The sequence below is a fragment of the Neomonachus schauinslandi genome, chromosome 4 (genome assembly GCF_002201575.2).
Source record: "Neomonachus schauinslandi chromosome 4, ASM220157v2, whole genome shotgun sequence".
Taxonomy (NCBI): domain Eukaryota; kingdom Metazoa; phylum Chordata; class Mammalia; order Carnivora; family Phocidae; genus Neomonachus; species Neomonachus schauinslandi.
In genome coordinates, this window is record NC_058406.1 from 79,970,822 (window position 1) to 79,986,863 (window position 16,042).

Here is a 16,042-nt window from a genome sequence, read left to right on the forward strand (position 1 = left end):
GAACTCCAACTATTATTGGGAATGAGTACATAAGCAGAGGGTTCGAAGCAGCTTTAAATGAATCAGGGAAGTAAAAAAACTAGTTATGAATTGTTAAGGGTGTTGTGAGAACAGAGAGATTTGGTAAGGATGAGAGGGCTCACAGTATTTTGACCATGAATGGATTTAACAAATTAACGAGACTGTTTATGTGAAAACTGCAGGTAATGACCAGTAAAGAGCAAATGTCAGTAAAGGAAAAAAGAGACTGATCAAAGGTGAAGATGTTCACTATAGAATTGAGGTAGAAAACCACTTTTGAGTTTGGAAGAGAAGTTTTCAAATAGAAATAGTTTTTACATTTTTTTTTTTTTTTTTACATATTATTTGTTTTGAATTTGAGAAGAACATCTTAAGCAAAAGGCTTTAAGAAGGCTGAATAACATATGGAAAATGATGTGATTAAAGATTTCTGCAATTTATATACAACCTATATGCATAAATAAAAGCATTACTGCATTGTTGTTGCCTTAGTTCTTCGAAATCATTTTAATTATTACTGGTTTTACATTCACGAATCAAAAGTTTGTGGGTTTACCTGGGGAGTGGAAGGGAACAGATAATGGAAAGAAGTCCAAATTATTGTACTTTGTCTTCTGAAGAATCACAGATGTATAACCCAGAGAGACCCAGTCTTCCTTACTTCTCTGTTAGGCTAATAAATGGCCTGTGTGTTTCATAAGCTAAGGGCTATACATTTTCTTGTGTCCTTTTTCTTTTCCAGGGATGGAGTGTTTTTATATATGAAAGTATGCTTAGTCATATGACTAAAAAGTCCTAATTTCCTTATTTCATGTTCTTATATTCTCATATAAAATGAAAACTTCCATAATATTTAGCACTGAAATATGAATATTTAGTAGCCTCCTCTTCTAAAACTATTCACCAACTGAGGGAGTATCAGAGTATGAAGAGAATGTAAGTTTTGATGTTACATGGTCTTTGGGAGAAAAGTACAGATCTTTTGTTAGCAGTTGTATATAATGTGATATTTGTTTTTGAGATCCTCCTATAGTGTAGTGTACTATTTAGTCACCTCTCCCAATAGACTGTAAGAGAGCATTGGGGATCTTATTGATTATCTTGTTCACTGCTGTACCCCCCGAGCCTCAAATAGTGCCAGACACGTTCTTAATACTCAGCAACTTTTCGATTACTATTATTTATTTTTAGGGAGAGCTGCACACTCGAGTGGTTGGGAAGGGCAGAGATAGAGGGAGAGAGAGGATCTTAAGCAGGCTCCATGCCCATTGCAGAGCCTGACACGGGGCAGGATCTCACGATCCTGAGATCATGACCTGAGCCAAAATCAAGAGTCGGATGCTTAACTGACTGAGCCACCTAGGTGCTCCAATACTCAGTAACTCTTAAAGAATCAATGTGTGAATGAATTTTAAAGACACTTAGAGATCAAATTGATCTTAGGATTTTATAGATATTGTTGAATATATACACACATACAACACACACACATATAATGTTTATGGATAGTGTTGATTTGGAGAGTACTATGAAGTACCTAAAGCTACATACAAGTGGAGTATACATGTATATTTCTCAGCTTATTAAGTATCCTTCATTTTAGTTAGTTTCAGAAATATCCTTTAGTCCTTAGACCATTTGGAACCACTGATACGGAATAGTGGATAGATTGCAAGTTCTTCAAACAATTTTACATAAAACATCACCTATTTTATTGTGTCTTTAGTAGGACTTTTATTTTTGGTGAGGCTTTGGAATCAAGGCAGGTAACTAATTTGTTGATTGAAGTGTATCAGTTTAAAGGTCAGAGTATTAGAATAAGTTAATCAAGTCCATGAGTGTTTTATAGTATATAGATGTTGATAGTGACAAAATAGGTAGATTAAGTGGTGGTATGAATAAGTTAGGAGAGGCTTGTTGTAAGTAAGCCATAATGTGGATTGTCTGCATAATTATTTTTACAGAATTGCCTTCTTTGCTCCCACTTTTGAGTATGATATTTTCCAAATTGAACCATTTATAATTTCCCAGGTAAAATTAAAATCTCCTTAATTTTTGCCAAGTCAAAAGTTTCACTTTCTTTTTGTATTTCTGTTAGTCTGTAATAAAATTATTAAATTGTAAGATAATTGTGTTCTTTAGCACTGGACAATTTCTTTATGAAATTGTATTTTAATGTGTTTTTGCTTATCATTTATTACTCTTTACATATACTGTTCAGAAACATTTATCTAATAGTTATCTTAATTGATAATGTAATTTTATTTAATAGTAATTGGTGAATATGATTTTCTCTATTCCTTTGGAAGCCCGGCTTTTGAATTTTTAGGAGTTATTCAGGTGTACTCAGCTATGTTTTTAAGTTCTTTTTTAAACTTTGTTTTGTGTTCTTTTTTTTTTTTTTACACAAATCAGGAAAAATAATAAAGACTTTTTTAATGTCTTTCAGCCAATGGTAATGATAGCAAAAAATTTAAAGGAGAAGATAAAATGGATGGTGCTCCTTCTCGTGTACTTCATATTCGAAAATTACCTGGTGAAGTGACAGAAACTGAAGTTATTGCTTTAGGCTTACCTTTTGGTAAGGTGACCAACATCCTTATGCTGAAAGGGAAAAATCAGGTATGCTTCTTTCAGGACCTATAAAATGTTAAGCCCCAAACTACCCAGTATGCATGAATTAGCTGACTTCTAATAAAAGGATAGACTATAGTAGGTCCTAACTTTTTTAAAAGAACATAACAGAAGTCTTACTCTGACTTTTCCTGGTAATGCTGTTTGAGAAACTAATGCTAAGGAGCCAAAATGAATAAGTCACTGTAGTTTTCAATTTTGCCTTTTGAATTCACTTTTGGATTGTTATAGATTGGATTGTTAGAGTTTGGATTGTGGAAAATACAAAAATACAAATGAATACAAATGAAGGATTTCTTTTATTGTGGCTCTGCTCTTTGTAATATCAGAAAACAGTGGGGGCACTATCAGCATCTTATCCTTTAAACTTATCCAATGGAAATATTTATTTGATAGCATTAGAAGAAAATAGTCACTAATCCTAGGTATTCTTCATTGAATAAATGTACCTGTGGCAGAAAGACCAAGGCATATTAAAGTAAAACTTTGTTTTAAAATTTCTAATGATACCATTTAGAAGAATTTAGTGACATTAATGAAATATAAATAAATATAATTAATATCACTAATAATCTGATATTTAACTTTTAATTTTTTTCTTTGTCTCTTTTGAGTTATACTGCTTTAAAAATGATTTTGCGATCTCTCATGTTCTCTAGTATCGGAATGGTAAAATTCTGATATTGAAAAATGTTTAGATTTTATTTTCTCTAGCTTTTGTTGGACTACATTTGTGGTGTATGGAAGGATAAGTAAGGATAACTTACTTGAGTGTCTAAATGTAACTGGAAAGGTTACTCTAGAGACTGATTTTTCTCATTAGCTGAATAGATTACACAGATATTGAAGTTTACCTGAATATAATTCATAGTATTCCAATTTTTGCTATTTAAATTTTCAGGCATTTTTGGAACTAGCAACAGAGGAAGCAGCTATTACTATGGTTAATTACTATTCTGCTGTGACACCTCATCTCCGTAACCAACCAATTTATATCCAGTACTCCAATCACAAAGAACTAAAAACAGATAATACGTTAAACCAAGTGAGTATGTGTAGGTACATAAACAAAATGGACATATTAATCTCAAACTTATTAACAGAAAGATGTAACTATGGGCATTTTCTTGTTGTTTTTAAGATATTTCCTTGCGGTATGTCCCTAAATATTAAATATTATGTTAATTTACAAAAAGTATGTGCAGTCTGTTTTCATGTTTTAAATAGGTACTTGATGAATTAGTTGAATAATATTCTTTCAGAGCGTTAAGGTTCTGGTCAAAATGTTCATTTCCATGTTGCAAGTTCAGATTTTTGTGTAGAAACTTGTTTATGAGATTGGGCTCACTGTTCGCATAAACTGTAGAACTCTGCTGCTTAGACTTTTAAGGTATGATTTTAATGCCTTTAGTTATCTGACTTTTTATAGGCCTTAGGTTTCTCCTGGAGAGATTTTTATTGAAGATGTATTAATGGTTTTACTTGGGGAATATAAGAATTGAGAATATATGAATATGTGGATTTATTTTTTAAAAATGTGATGTAGAAGATACTAATTATTTAAAAATATATTCTAAAAAATAATGTAAGAATGGGTTTATACCTAAATACACAGCAATGCAGGAATGGTCTAAAAACTTTAGCTCTTTTAATATAGTTTTTAGCTAATTACATCTTTTCTGTTTCAGTAAAATCTAAACTATATCAGACTCTTTGTCTTACTGAAAATGTAACAGACTAATAATTCTTCATAGATTTTAACCATCATAAAAAGTGACCTCTCAAGATCATTTTGATAGTTTATAAATAAGCATTTAAAACTTTTTGTTTGAAGGCTAAATATTCTGGGGTTTTTTGTTTGTTTTAATTTGGTAATAATTTTCATTAATTTTGAACCAGAAATTGTACTTCTAAAAATTTATCATTGGAAATATACCAAAAGAAAATATTCTATATTCATTTTACTTAGAATTTAAAATGGTATATTTCAATTTTGTTTTATATATTAGTATTTTTAGTAAAGTAATTCATGAAGGCATTCTCATTTTAAAAGCTTCCAATGCAAGGAACATGAAAAGGCTAAAGATAAGGCATCTTTATAATCTTAAATAGGGTTAGGAAATAAATGCACTTACTCTGATCTGGATAATCTTAAATAGGGTTAGGAAATAAATGCACTTACACTTACTATTATTCCAGATATAGGGAACAATCAATGCAAAGTTGCTTCTGTTGAAAAACACCTGGTTTTGCAGCCATATTTTTAGTTTTCAGAAACCCTTTAATCTTTTCTGGTCATCCTTTTTTGTTAAAATTGGTCGTGTTTTATGATTTCACAATTCTTTCAGTATACTAATTAATAGTACTTTATTTTTAAAACCATACCTTTTTTTTTTTTTTAAAGATTTTATTTATTTATTAGAGAGCGGGAGAAAGCATGGGGAGGGGAGGAGGAAGCAGGCTCCCCACTGAGCAGGGAGCCCAACAGGGGCTTGATCCCAGGACCCCCGAGATCATGACCTGAGCTGAAGGCAGACGCTTAACCCACTGAACCACCCAGGTGCCCCTAATTAACAGTATTTAAAAAAATACTTCACTATATGTAAATTATCTCATTTCCTTCAGTGTTAGCTGTTATGTTTATCTTGTATCCATCTGTCTGTCCCTCCTCCCCCAGTAGTCTTTCATATTTCAGAATTAGGTTTTACTTGTTGGAATGGTATGCTTTCCTCTAGATTAAGTAATGAGTTTGGATACTAAGCTGGGATCCCCCAAATACCAAAAAGGTCTGGGCCAATAAAACTCCCTTTAGAATTCCTGTTTCTTTGAAGGGGGAGCATTTTGTTGTTTTTGTTTTTTAATGGTTAAGGGAGAGGAGATGATGGGGGAGGGGAGGAAGAGGAGTTTAACTGTTCATTAGGCAGACTTTCCGTTAACCCTTTTATATCCCCCCTCTGCCCTCTGTGACTCTCCCAGTTTCTCTGATTCACGTGGCTGTCAGTGCAAACCCTGTTTGCTATGTCTTCTGTGTCATTTGTTTCTGTTCATTTTCTGTATTCCAGAAATTTGATGAAAGTATTCTCAGCTAACAACATTCTCTCTATTCAGTATTTGGGTTTATTCCATTTTGTATTCATTTTTGGGCATTTTTAATTAATTTTTTAAAAAGATTTTATTTATATATTTGACACAGAGAGATAGCGAGAGCAGGAACACAAGCAGGGGGAAGCGGGAGTGGGAGAAGCAGGCCTCCTGCAGAGCAGGGAGCCCGATGCTGGGCTTGATCCCAGGACCCTGGGATCATGACCTGAGCCGAAGGCAGATGCTTAACGACTGAGCCACCCAGGCTCCCCTTTATCAAGTTTTTAATTTTAATTCCAGTATAGTTAACATATGGTGTTATACTAGTTTCAGGTGTACAATATAGTGATTCGGCAATTTTATACATTACTCAGTGCTCATCATGAGAATGTACTTTCATCCCCATCACCTCATTTATAGGCATTTTCATGGGCATTCATAATAGGAGAGGCAAATGAATATGAGTCAACCATGAATTCTTCCATGATCTTTCATGAAGTTACCAACTCTTTTCAATTTACTCTTATAATATCTGCCTAGTTTTCATCATCTTTCTTGTTACTTGAACAGCTCATACACACACAATCACCTCTTGGCTATATTGTTATAATAGCTCTTACTGATCTATTTTTTACTTTTCCCTCTTGAATTCTTTCTCCCTAGTATACCTCTCCCTCCTCTTCCCTTCTCTCCCCTTCCCATCATACAAATCTGACTTAAGTTACTCCCCTCCAGCAGATCCTTTTCATGTTCACAATAAAGGCCCTCAGAAGAGGTGGCTACTGTTTCTGTTTTATTGGCTATATATTTGCCTATGCTTCTACCCCAAAGTAATTGTAAACCTGGCATGCTTTCTCTTATTTCCAATATTTTGGGGCCACTGTGTTTCTGTGATGTTACTTTTGCCTGGAATATTATGGCCTGCCTGCCCTTGTACCACTTTTCCAACCAACACTTCACATGGCCAGTTGCTACACATCTTCACGTCTCACCTTAGTTCCCTCCAGAAAGCTATCTTTTGATCCACAGAGTGGATTAGGTTTGCACTAAGAAACCTCAACACAAATTAAAATCACAGTGAGATACTACCATGTACCATCAGATTGATGAGATGAGTGATGCCAAGTGTTGGTAACAAGGTAGAGAAGCTAGAACTTTCATATATATGTATGGGAATGTAAATTCATAGAATCATGTTTAAAAACTTGAAATATGTATTGAAGCTGAGCATATACATATTCTTTGACTTAGTAAATCTACTCCTAGTTACATACCTGAGAAAAACACATTATATGTGCATCAAAAGATACGTATGAGAAAGCTCATGGAACACTCCAAAGCTGGAAATGATCCAAATGTTCAGCAGCAGTAGAATATGTTGTGGCATATTCATTCGTTGGAATTTGTTAGAATACAAAAAAATGACCAAGCTGCTGGTACCTGCAAAACATGGATGCACATCATAAAAGTAACATTTATTGAAAGAAGACAAAACAAAACAAAAAAACACAAAAAAATGCCAGACCAAAGTAGAACACATACCATGTGATGCAATTAGAGGTTTTTTTTTTTTTTTTTTTCAAAGATTTTATGTATTTATTTGAGAGAGAGAATGAGAGACAGAGAGCACGAGAGGGAAGCGGGTCAGAGGGAGAAGCAGACCCCCCGCTGAGCAGGGAGCCCGATGTGGGACTCGATCCCGGGACTCCAGGATCATGACCTGAGCCGAAGGCAGTCGCTTAACCAACTGAGCCACCCAGGCGCCCCGCAATTAGAGTTTTGATAATGTTCTATTTTTTGTCTAGTCATTTCATAGATCTGTCCAATTTGTAATGTTTTATTGAGCTTATACACTTCTGATTTGTGTCCATTTATATGTATATGTAATGGTTCTCTAAGTTTAATTAAAACCTAGGTTGGCAAGCCAACTCTGTTTCATCAATTAAAAAAATGTAGAAAGTTATTGTTAATGATAATGGAGAACCTAATTATTAAGCTAAAAAGAGAAGATGGAGAAAAGTGAGTAATATTGGGGAAGAAGGTATGGAGTAGACATATACCTATGTGCTTATATAGACTAGATACATATATGCTCATGTGTAGATGGTATCTCTGGAAGGGATACCCACAATAATATTGGTGAGGAATGGGTAGGGGAAAGCAGATAGGGTGATAGGGTTGCAGAGGAAACTTAACTGTACCATTTGGATAGTATATCATGATCATGTGATTCCTTTAAAAAGACATTCCATTATTTGAAAGAGGAGATGTTAGTGTTTTCCTAATTTGTGATATTTCTTTGCTTGTAATAACATAAATATATCCAAGGACATGCTTTACTAATGAAGGAAGTAATATTGCAGTATACTACTTAAAATACTTTGAGTCACTTTAGCCAATATATAAATTTGTAGGTCATATTATTTCATTAGCATTTAAATAATGAGGTTTAACCAGATGGGCATGTGGTCTCTTTGAATTCCAAACTCTGTGATCTCCTGGTTATGTGACATTTCAGTGAACTATTTCTTTTTTGTTTCCAGATTTATTGAGATATAATCGATATATTGTGTAATTTAAGGTGTATAATGTGTTGATTTGATACACTTCTATATTGCAGAATGATTATCACCATAGCAAATGTGCTGCTAGAGGGAGCACTATTTTTGTTTATTCTTATAAGTGTTGGCCTAATTCTTTTATGTTCTCCTTCCTTTTCATTTATCATGGTGTTCAGTTAATATTCCTATTCATCTGCCAATATAGCTTTTTCAAACTCTAAAGCAATGTAACAGTATTTGTCATTGTTACTTAATAGTTATTTGCCTTTATGTAGGTTTTTTGACTCCAGATAGGTAGAAAAATTATTTCCTTATCAATGAACCTATCACAGTAGTAATATTCTATTCTGTATTTTTTTTCACATTTTAAAATCTCAGAAATTAAAAAAAAAAACTCAGAAATTGTGTCTCAATAGTAGTGGATCTCTCCTGGTTTATTTAGCAGTATCTTAGAAGTTATGCTAGTAATGAAAAAGGACTTAATATGTATCCTGAGTATTCCTCCTTTAAGATTGTATTAGTAATCTAGTAATCTTGCTGAGGTTTACCATGTGCCTTTTTTATGGAGTGAATAATGTTAGGTTGAAGTTTTATTGTTCTCTAAAAGTTTCTGTTTAAAACATTTTCTGATTATGTGAATCTGCCAAACTATATTTTCTTTTTTTTTTTTTTTTTTTTTAAGATTTTATTTATTTGTCAGAGAGAGCACAAAGCAGGGGAGCGGAGGCAGGGTGGGAGAAGCAGACTGTCGCTGAGCAGGGAGCCTGATGTGGGACTCGATCCCAGGACCCTGGGATCATATGACCTGAGCTGAAGGCAGACGCTTAACCGACTGAGCCACCCAGGCATCCCTATATTTTGTTCTTTTGAAAATAAATTACTTTGCCTATCTTTGCTTGTTCAATATAGTTCCCAAACCCTAGATAATTGTTTTGAAGTAAATACTAGTAGAATACTTGAATTATAAACAGATAAAACCTGGCTCTTGGCAGGTGCTCAGAAAGCATTTATTGAGTGACTATTAAATTTTGTTTAATCTGTATGTGTTCTAGAAAAGAAATGAGCTAATAGTGTAACATGCAGCAGAGTAGAGTGAAAATACTGAGTGTGTTTCTAAAGTGTTTATCTTTCAATTTTCAGCGTGCTCAAGCAGTTCTTCAAGCTGTGACAGCTGTCCAGACAGCAAATACTCCTCTTAGTGGCACCACAGTTAGTGAGAGCGCAGTGACTCCAGCCCAGAGTCCAGTGCTTAGAATAATTATTGACAATATGTACTACCCTGTAACACTTGATGTTCTTCACCAAGTAAGTTTAACTTAATTTTCATGTTTACCCATAAACTGGAGAAATAATGATACAGCAGATAAATAATACTTTGATTTTAATGTTTTAACAGATATTTTCTAAGTTTGGTGCTGTATTGAAGATAATCACATTTACAAAAAATAACCAGTTTCAAGCTCTTCTCCAGAATGGTGATCCAGTAAATGCTCAACAAGCAAAACTAGTAAGTCTGGAGCTTTTTTTTTTTTTTTTTTTGAGATAGCGATATTTTTCAGTGGCAGATAGACATACATGCATATATGTAGCTAATGTTATTAATACTGACATAACTTGGCAGTACCATGTAGCATTATAGATGGCACAAATTGGTGTCATTTAGATACTATTAGGAAAGCTTAAATTTGTGGTAAAGAAGTATTTCTTTTTAAGGATAGTTGTATGTGTAGTTATCTATAATACAGACTTCTGTTATTTTGCATTTTTGTTTGACTTAGGTCCAAAGTTTTAAGCTCTTGAGGATAGAGCATGCACACCAGTAAAGATCTTAAATGTTTTTCAGTGGGAGTTTCAGAGTAATTAATTTAGCTATCAAGACAGTTTGGCTAAAGTGTATCATCACACATGTGGCTCAGATGTTATTATAGGTTCTCAGTTTATTTAAGACTACAGTATATTTAATATTCTTTTTAAAGATTTGTTTTTAAAGACAGCTTTTGTGAATAGGTTCCTAGTCTACTTTTTATTTACATCCTTTATATTTTTTATTGTTCTATATGGAGGGTAAGAAACTATTAAAAGAAGTAAAATATGTTCCCACATCATGGCTACCCTTGAAAACTGCATACTGTATCTTTGCTTCTAAATGCCTTAATCTTCTGTTCATGTATTGTATTTAAATCCACTTTGCTCTAGCTTTTTAACTTCTTGTGTCATATTATCTCATTGTGATGATTATTCTGTTGTTAAACCATTAAATATTCATTATTAAACCATTACATCAACTGTCTTATCTTCCTTTACTTTCTGTCTTACCTCTTTTTCTCCCTTTTACTCTTACTTTCAAACTAATTATGGTGTAGTACTTCAGTGCTTCCTCTAGATTAAGATAGATTATATGGAACCTAGACCATTTTTGATTGTTTCATTGTGTTTCTATCCTCAGAATCTCATTTGGGGAGCAAAAATAGCTTCAGGTAGCACAAAGTCTGCATTGTTAATATTGGCATAATTGAAATGGTTTAGCAAGTGCTGTTATTTTTTCCTGATATTTTATGTTGTAAACAGAACAGGAATTTTTCCTGTGTTACAAGGGGAGGCTAATATTTAAAGAGGTAAAAAAATTACTGATCGTAATACACACTATATGTGAGGTAGACATATTTTCAGCCTGTTTTTCTCCAGTATGTTGTAACTCACTGGTTAAGTTACATGACCTAATCTTATTATATTTTCCTTTTCAGGCATACATTAACACTTGGAATTCTTTTTTCCAAAAATAATTTCTCTTTACGTGCCCCAGCCCTCCAACTTTGGAGATATTTTGTATTTAAAGAGTAGCCAAAATCCATGTGGTATGAGGTTTGATCAGTAGCAGACAACCTAGAAGCCATGATCTTTATGGCTTTTTTTTTTTTTTTGTACCTTCACAACATATTTAAATATAGTGCGTGTTTTTCTTAATGTGGAATATTTTTTGTCATCCCTTCTGATGCAGAGGGATGAGTATTTGGTAAAAGACCAATGAAATGGAATTTGATTTGGAATTACACTGCATTTGGGCTATAATTCAATAGGGAAAGTAGTTTATATGTGTGTTTTATCTGAAGTAATCTATGGTAATCTAAAGGATTATGCTTTAATAATGTTATCAGGTATTTGAAGTTTTCATTTAGCCAATCTTCCGTGTACAGATAATAAGCATCAGGCATTTGTTAATGTCATATACACTCACTCAGGTCTTTTCTACAAAGATGTACAATTAATTGTAATTCCAAGAGAGTAGGTAATTATTTAATATAATTACTAATTAACTATTCTGGTATCTGAACTCAACTTCATTTCACTATTATAATGAGAAGGAAAAAAGTTTATTTCCCAAACTTGCTTGCCCCATTATCTTGTAACCCTGACACCTTGTTAAAACATATAGTTTTGATGACTGTAGTAATCTTTCTTCATGCCTGTATCTGGACTGTTTAGTATACCTAGAGAATATCATATAATCTAGCAGTTGGTACCGGTTGAAATTCATCATCATCAACTACAACTAGACTAGGCCCTCTACTTGAAAAATCTTACCATATTTCTCTAGTCATCATGCTGTCCCATTTTTCACAATGACTATATCAAAAAATTCTCATTCCACCAAGTCTCTCCTTACTCCCCCTTATGACCTTGCCTCCTGCTTCTCAGGAAAAATAGAAACTATCAGATGGAAACTCAAATCAGCTTTTCTTACAAAATCTACTTATACCACACCTATCTTTCTCTTGTAATAAAAGGCATAGATATTTCTAAGACAGTAACACCAGATTCTATCCTCTTCTGCCCTCCAAGAGACTTTGCACTGTCATCCCCTCTTTCTCTTATATTTTTCTCTCTGTTGGCTACTTCACACCAGTGTTTGAAACATCCTTAAATCTCTTTCATTGTATGTGAATTTACCCTGAACTCCACATAACACTCCATCTGTTCACCTATTCTTTTCCCTTTTCATTTATAGCCAGAGTTAGTAAATAAGCTCTCTTTGTTTGCTCTTTATACTTACCTCCTTTTTATTTCTCTACCTACTGCAATTTGGTTCCAACCCCCCTTTACCCAAATTGTTTTTCCCAGTGTCACCAGCGATCGCTACAGTGCTAAATCTCAACAGCATTATTCAATCCTTATCATCCCTATCCTCTAGGTAACATTTGACAGTGTGAGCCATTCTGTTTCTTAAAATCATCTCTTCTCCTGGTCTCTAACACTTCTCGCTTAGATATATTCTGCCTCTCTGACTATGTCTTATCATATCCCTCCCCTTTCTGCATGGGGGACTACCTGTTCCCACATCTGTATTATACCTTTGTGACTCTGACATGCCCACCTGACTCTCTAGCATCAGATCTTTTCTAAGAAATCCAGACCAGGAACTTAGTGGACCATCAGGCACCTTCAGACTTAGTGTGTTCAATTCAACTCCTGTAACTTACCCTCTCCTCCCCCCGCAAAAAAAAACCCCGCCTCACCTGTGGTGTTTACTGTGGTAGTAAAGCTCAGGGTACCAAATTTGACATCAGTAACAAGCCAGAAAACATGGCTTTTATTCCTTTTACTTTCAGCCTATCACCAAATCTTACTGATTCTCATCCTAAATTTCTGTCAAATCTATCCTTTTGTCTCCCAGCTCTCTTGCCACCACCCTAGGCTAAGCCAGGTGTTACTCAAAGTGCTGGTCTCTGATGTTACCAGGAGCTTTTGCCAAAATACAAGTCAGTTTACTTCTAGCTATAATGTGTTTAGTGTGATATTGATAGATTCTGACATAGACTCCTTATTTTCATGCAGATGAGTTTGGGCTGCTAGTCCATGAATCACAGCTTGAATAAAGCACTATCTAAGCCATCATCTCTTAAATCTTCAGTGGCCTTCTGACTCAGGTCACCACTTTGACTTCTTCCCCTACACCTGTTTTTCCACAGAGTACTAAGAGTGATCTCAACTTAAAGTCCTATAACTTCCATTCTCAGTGCCCTTCAGTGACTGACTTTTGTCCTTAGTATAAAGTCCTCAGTCCTTAACATGGCTTACAAAACTCTTAATCAGTCCTCAGCTTGTCTCGCCTTTTACTATATTGGACTTTTTAAAATAGCTTGCATATGCTGTATTTTCTTTGATTTCTCAGGCTTACAGCTTGATGTTGCATTTGCTTCTACTGCTTTCTCTTTGTCTTTTTATGTCCAACTCTTCCTGTTTTCTTTCAGGTTTGCAAGTCTCAGAGAGGTCTTCCATAAACTTCCAACTACATTACATCCCCTCCTTTTCTTAGTTCTCACTACCACACATCAAATTTATAATTATTTGTTAGATGTCTGTATTTTCAGTTTTACTGTAAGTCATGTAAGAGTGGGTACCTTGTGTTCTTTGTTTTCTGCTGAATTCCTAGAACATTAGCGCAGTGTATGGCACATTGTAGGTATTAGAACTTTCATCCCATGTCACAACTCTCCCAGCATCTGCTGTGTTACAGATCTCTTCCCATTTTGCAGTCATCCTTGTATATCTCAGTATATTATGGAATGAGTTAGTTCTAAACTTTGTAGTAGAGTTGCTACATTTTTATGCTTGTTTAAGCAGTGGAGGTTATATAACGTTATAGGCAAAAAATACAAGTTTAGAAAGCGAATCTCAAGCCTACCTCTCCTCTTCTAGTGACAGTTGTTCCATATGAATGGGAGATGAAAAATGTATCTTAAGCACTGGGAATTCAGTTAGCTGGCAAGGTGTACCTTTAGGTTTTGCTGAGGAGAATTTATAGTGTTCTTCAAAGTATGGTCCAGAGCCCACCTAGGTTCTTGTCATATAGATTGCTTGTTTAAAAAAAAAAAAAAAGGGTCTCTTAGGTATCCTGAATTAAGAAATCATAATCTTTGGGGGTGGCAGCTCAGTGCTCTGTTTCTGTTTGTTTTTGAAAGCTCTGGGAACCACTGCTATGTAAACGCAGTTTGAGTGATAGAGCCAACAAAATTCTTTTTATATACTAGTTAAAATTTTTGGCAGTTATTTTCAGTTAATTGGAAAATTTTGCCCCCTAGCATTTTGCTTTATAAGAAAATAACAGCTCAGAAAAAGATTAACAGTGGAGGTATTAGTGAGGGTTGGAGGGAAAAATCCAACAATCTCTTGAATTTGTCCTAAGGTTTCATATATATTTCAGTCCAATTTCTAAAAAGGTCATGCAAAAAAGTGTTGGTCTATTATCAAAATAATACTAGATTTACATGCCTAATGGATCTTGGTCTATATAAACATCAGGCTTAATCTATTGATGTATTATCAGAAGAACTGTCTTTTCATTTTCACAGTGATTTATAGAGCTAAACATTTTTTATTTCTAAACCATTATTTTATACAGTAAATGTTTATTCTTCTAATGAAAAATTAACAATATATTCCCTTGTTCTTTAGTTTTTTCTAGGCTTATATCCAGCTGGAGGAGAAATGGTGATTATGTAGGACCAGGAAAAAAAAAAACCCCATAATATTCATAACAGCAGCATATGTCTTTTATAATTCACATTGTACTTTCACATATGTGATCTTTTATTTAATCCTCAAGGTAACCTTGTGAGGATCCTGGCAGCCATTATCATCTCTGTTTCCAGATTAAGAAAGATCCTGAGATTCAGAGAGGTTAAGTAACTTTTTCAAGATGACCTAATTGAGTGTAGGCTTTCAACTCTAGAGCTTGCACTCTTCTATTCCCGAGCTTTCCTGGGATGACGTTGCATTTTCTAATTCAACAGTCTATTTTGATTCAGGTTGGGCACCTCAAGTTAAGGAAATAATAGTATTTGCCCCAGTTCATGGGAATTGCTATTATGCATTACAGTGATACTTATTTGGCTTGAGGCACTTCATAAAATGTGACATCAAAGTACTACTGCCATCCAGCAAAAAATGTGTATGTATAATAAAATTAAAGTATTATGCAGACTATTATGGTATGACTTTGGCAGGACTGACTATATTTGTAATCCTTGTTTATTTTTTTAGATTGAATTATTTGCAGATTTTTTTTTGAATTAAAAGCATTAGCATATGTGTTTAACTGGTTGTATTTTAGATTTAAGTAGCACTTTCTATTTAAAGAAGATAGTATTTGTGGAAATGAATACATGTACAGTTGGGATAACAAAGAATGATGTATGATATTTGATCCCTTCCCTGGTGTCTTTTATGTGCAGGTCTTCATTGTTGGGTTTTATTGTCAAAGTCCTGTTCTTTTCATTCCTTAAGACTGCTGATATACTTTATTCACTTTTACAGGCCCTAGATGGTCAGAATATTTATAATGCTTGCTGTACCCTAAGGATTGATTTTTCCAAACTTGTGAATTTGAATGTAAAATACAACAATGATAAAAGTAGGGATTATACTCGACCTGATCTTCCATCTGGGGATGGACAGCCTGCATTGGACCCAGCTATTGCTGCAGCATTTGCCAAGGAGACATCCCTCTTAGGTATGATTTTTATTGTCTATACCACTTTTCTCCCATTTTGCCAAATGGGAAGGTGCCTGTTAAACTCCAGTAAGTATAATGAATCCCCCATTTTGGAATTTAAGAAATTGTGTTAGGCTTTATTTTATTTTATTTTTTTGGATAAGAGGCATTTGAATGCTGTTGGTAGAAAAAAACCTAAAGTGTTAGGAAAATTCTTTCAGCTATATTCCTTTCACCGTCCTCATTTTCTCTC

At 34.2% G+C, this 16,042-nt stretch overlaps 1 protein-coding gene across 1 annotated transcript in view; it reads left to right on the plus strand.

Annotated features, from left to right (window-relative positions):
- PTBP2 (polypyrimidine tract binding protein 2) overlaps positions 1–16,042 on the plus strand; it is a 95,092-nt gene that overhangs the window by 51,111 nt on the left and 27,939 nt on the right. The window contains exons 4-8 of the mRNA XM_021689948.2: positions 2,471–2,643; positions 3,557–3,700; positions 9,438–9,602; positions 9,694–9,804; positions 15,612–15,807. Of these exons, the coding sequence (XP_021545623.2) occupies positions 2,471–2,643; positions 3,557–3,700; positions 9,438–9,602; positions 9,694–9,804; positions 15,612–15,807 (789 nt within the window). The remainder of the gene's footprint in view (positions 1–2,470; positions 2,644–3,556; positions 3,701–9,437; positions 9,603–9,693; positions 9,805–15,611; positions 15,808–16,042) is intronic.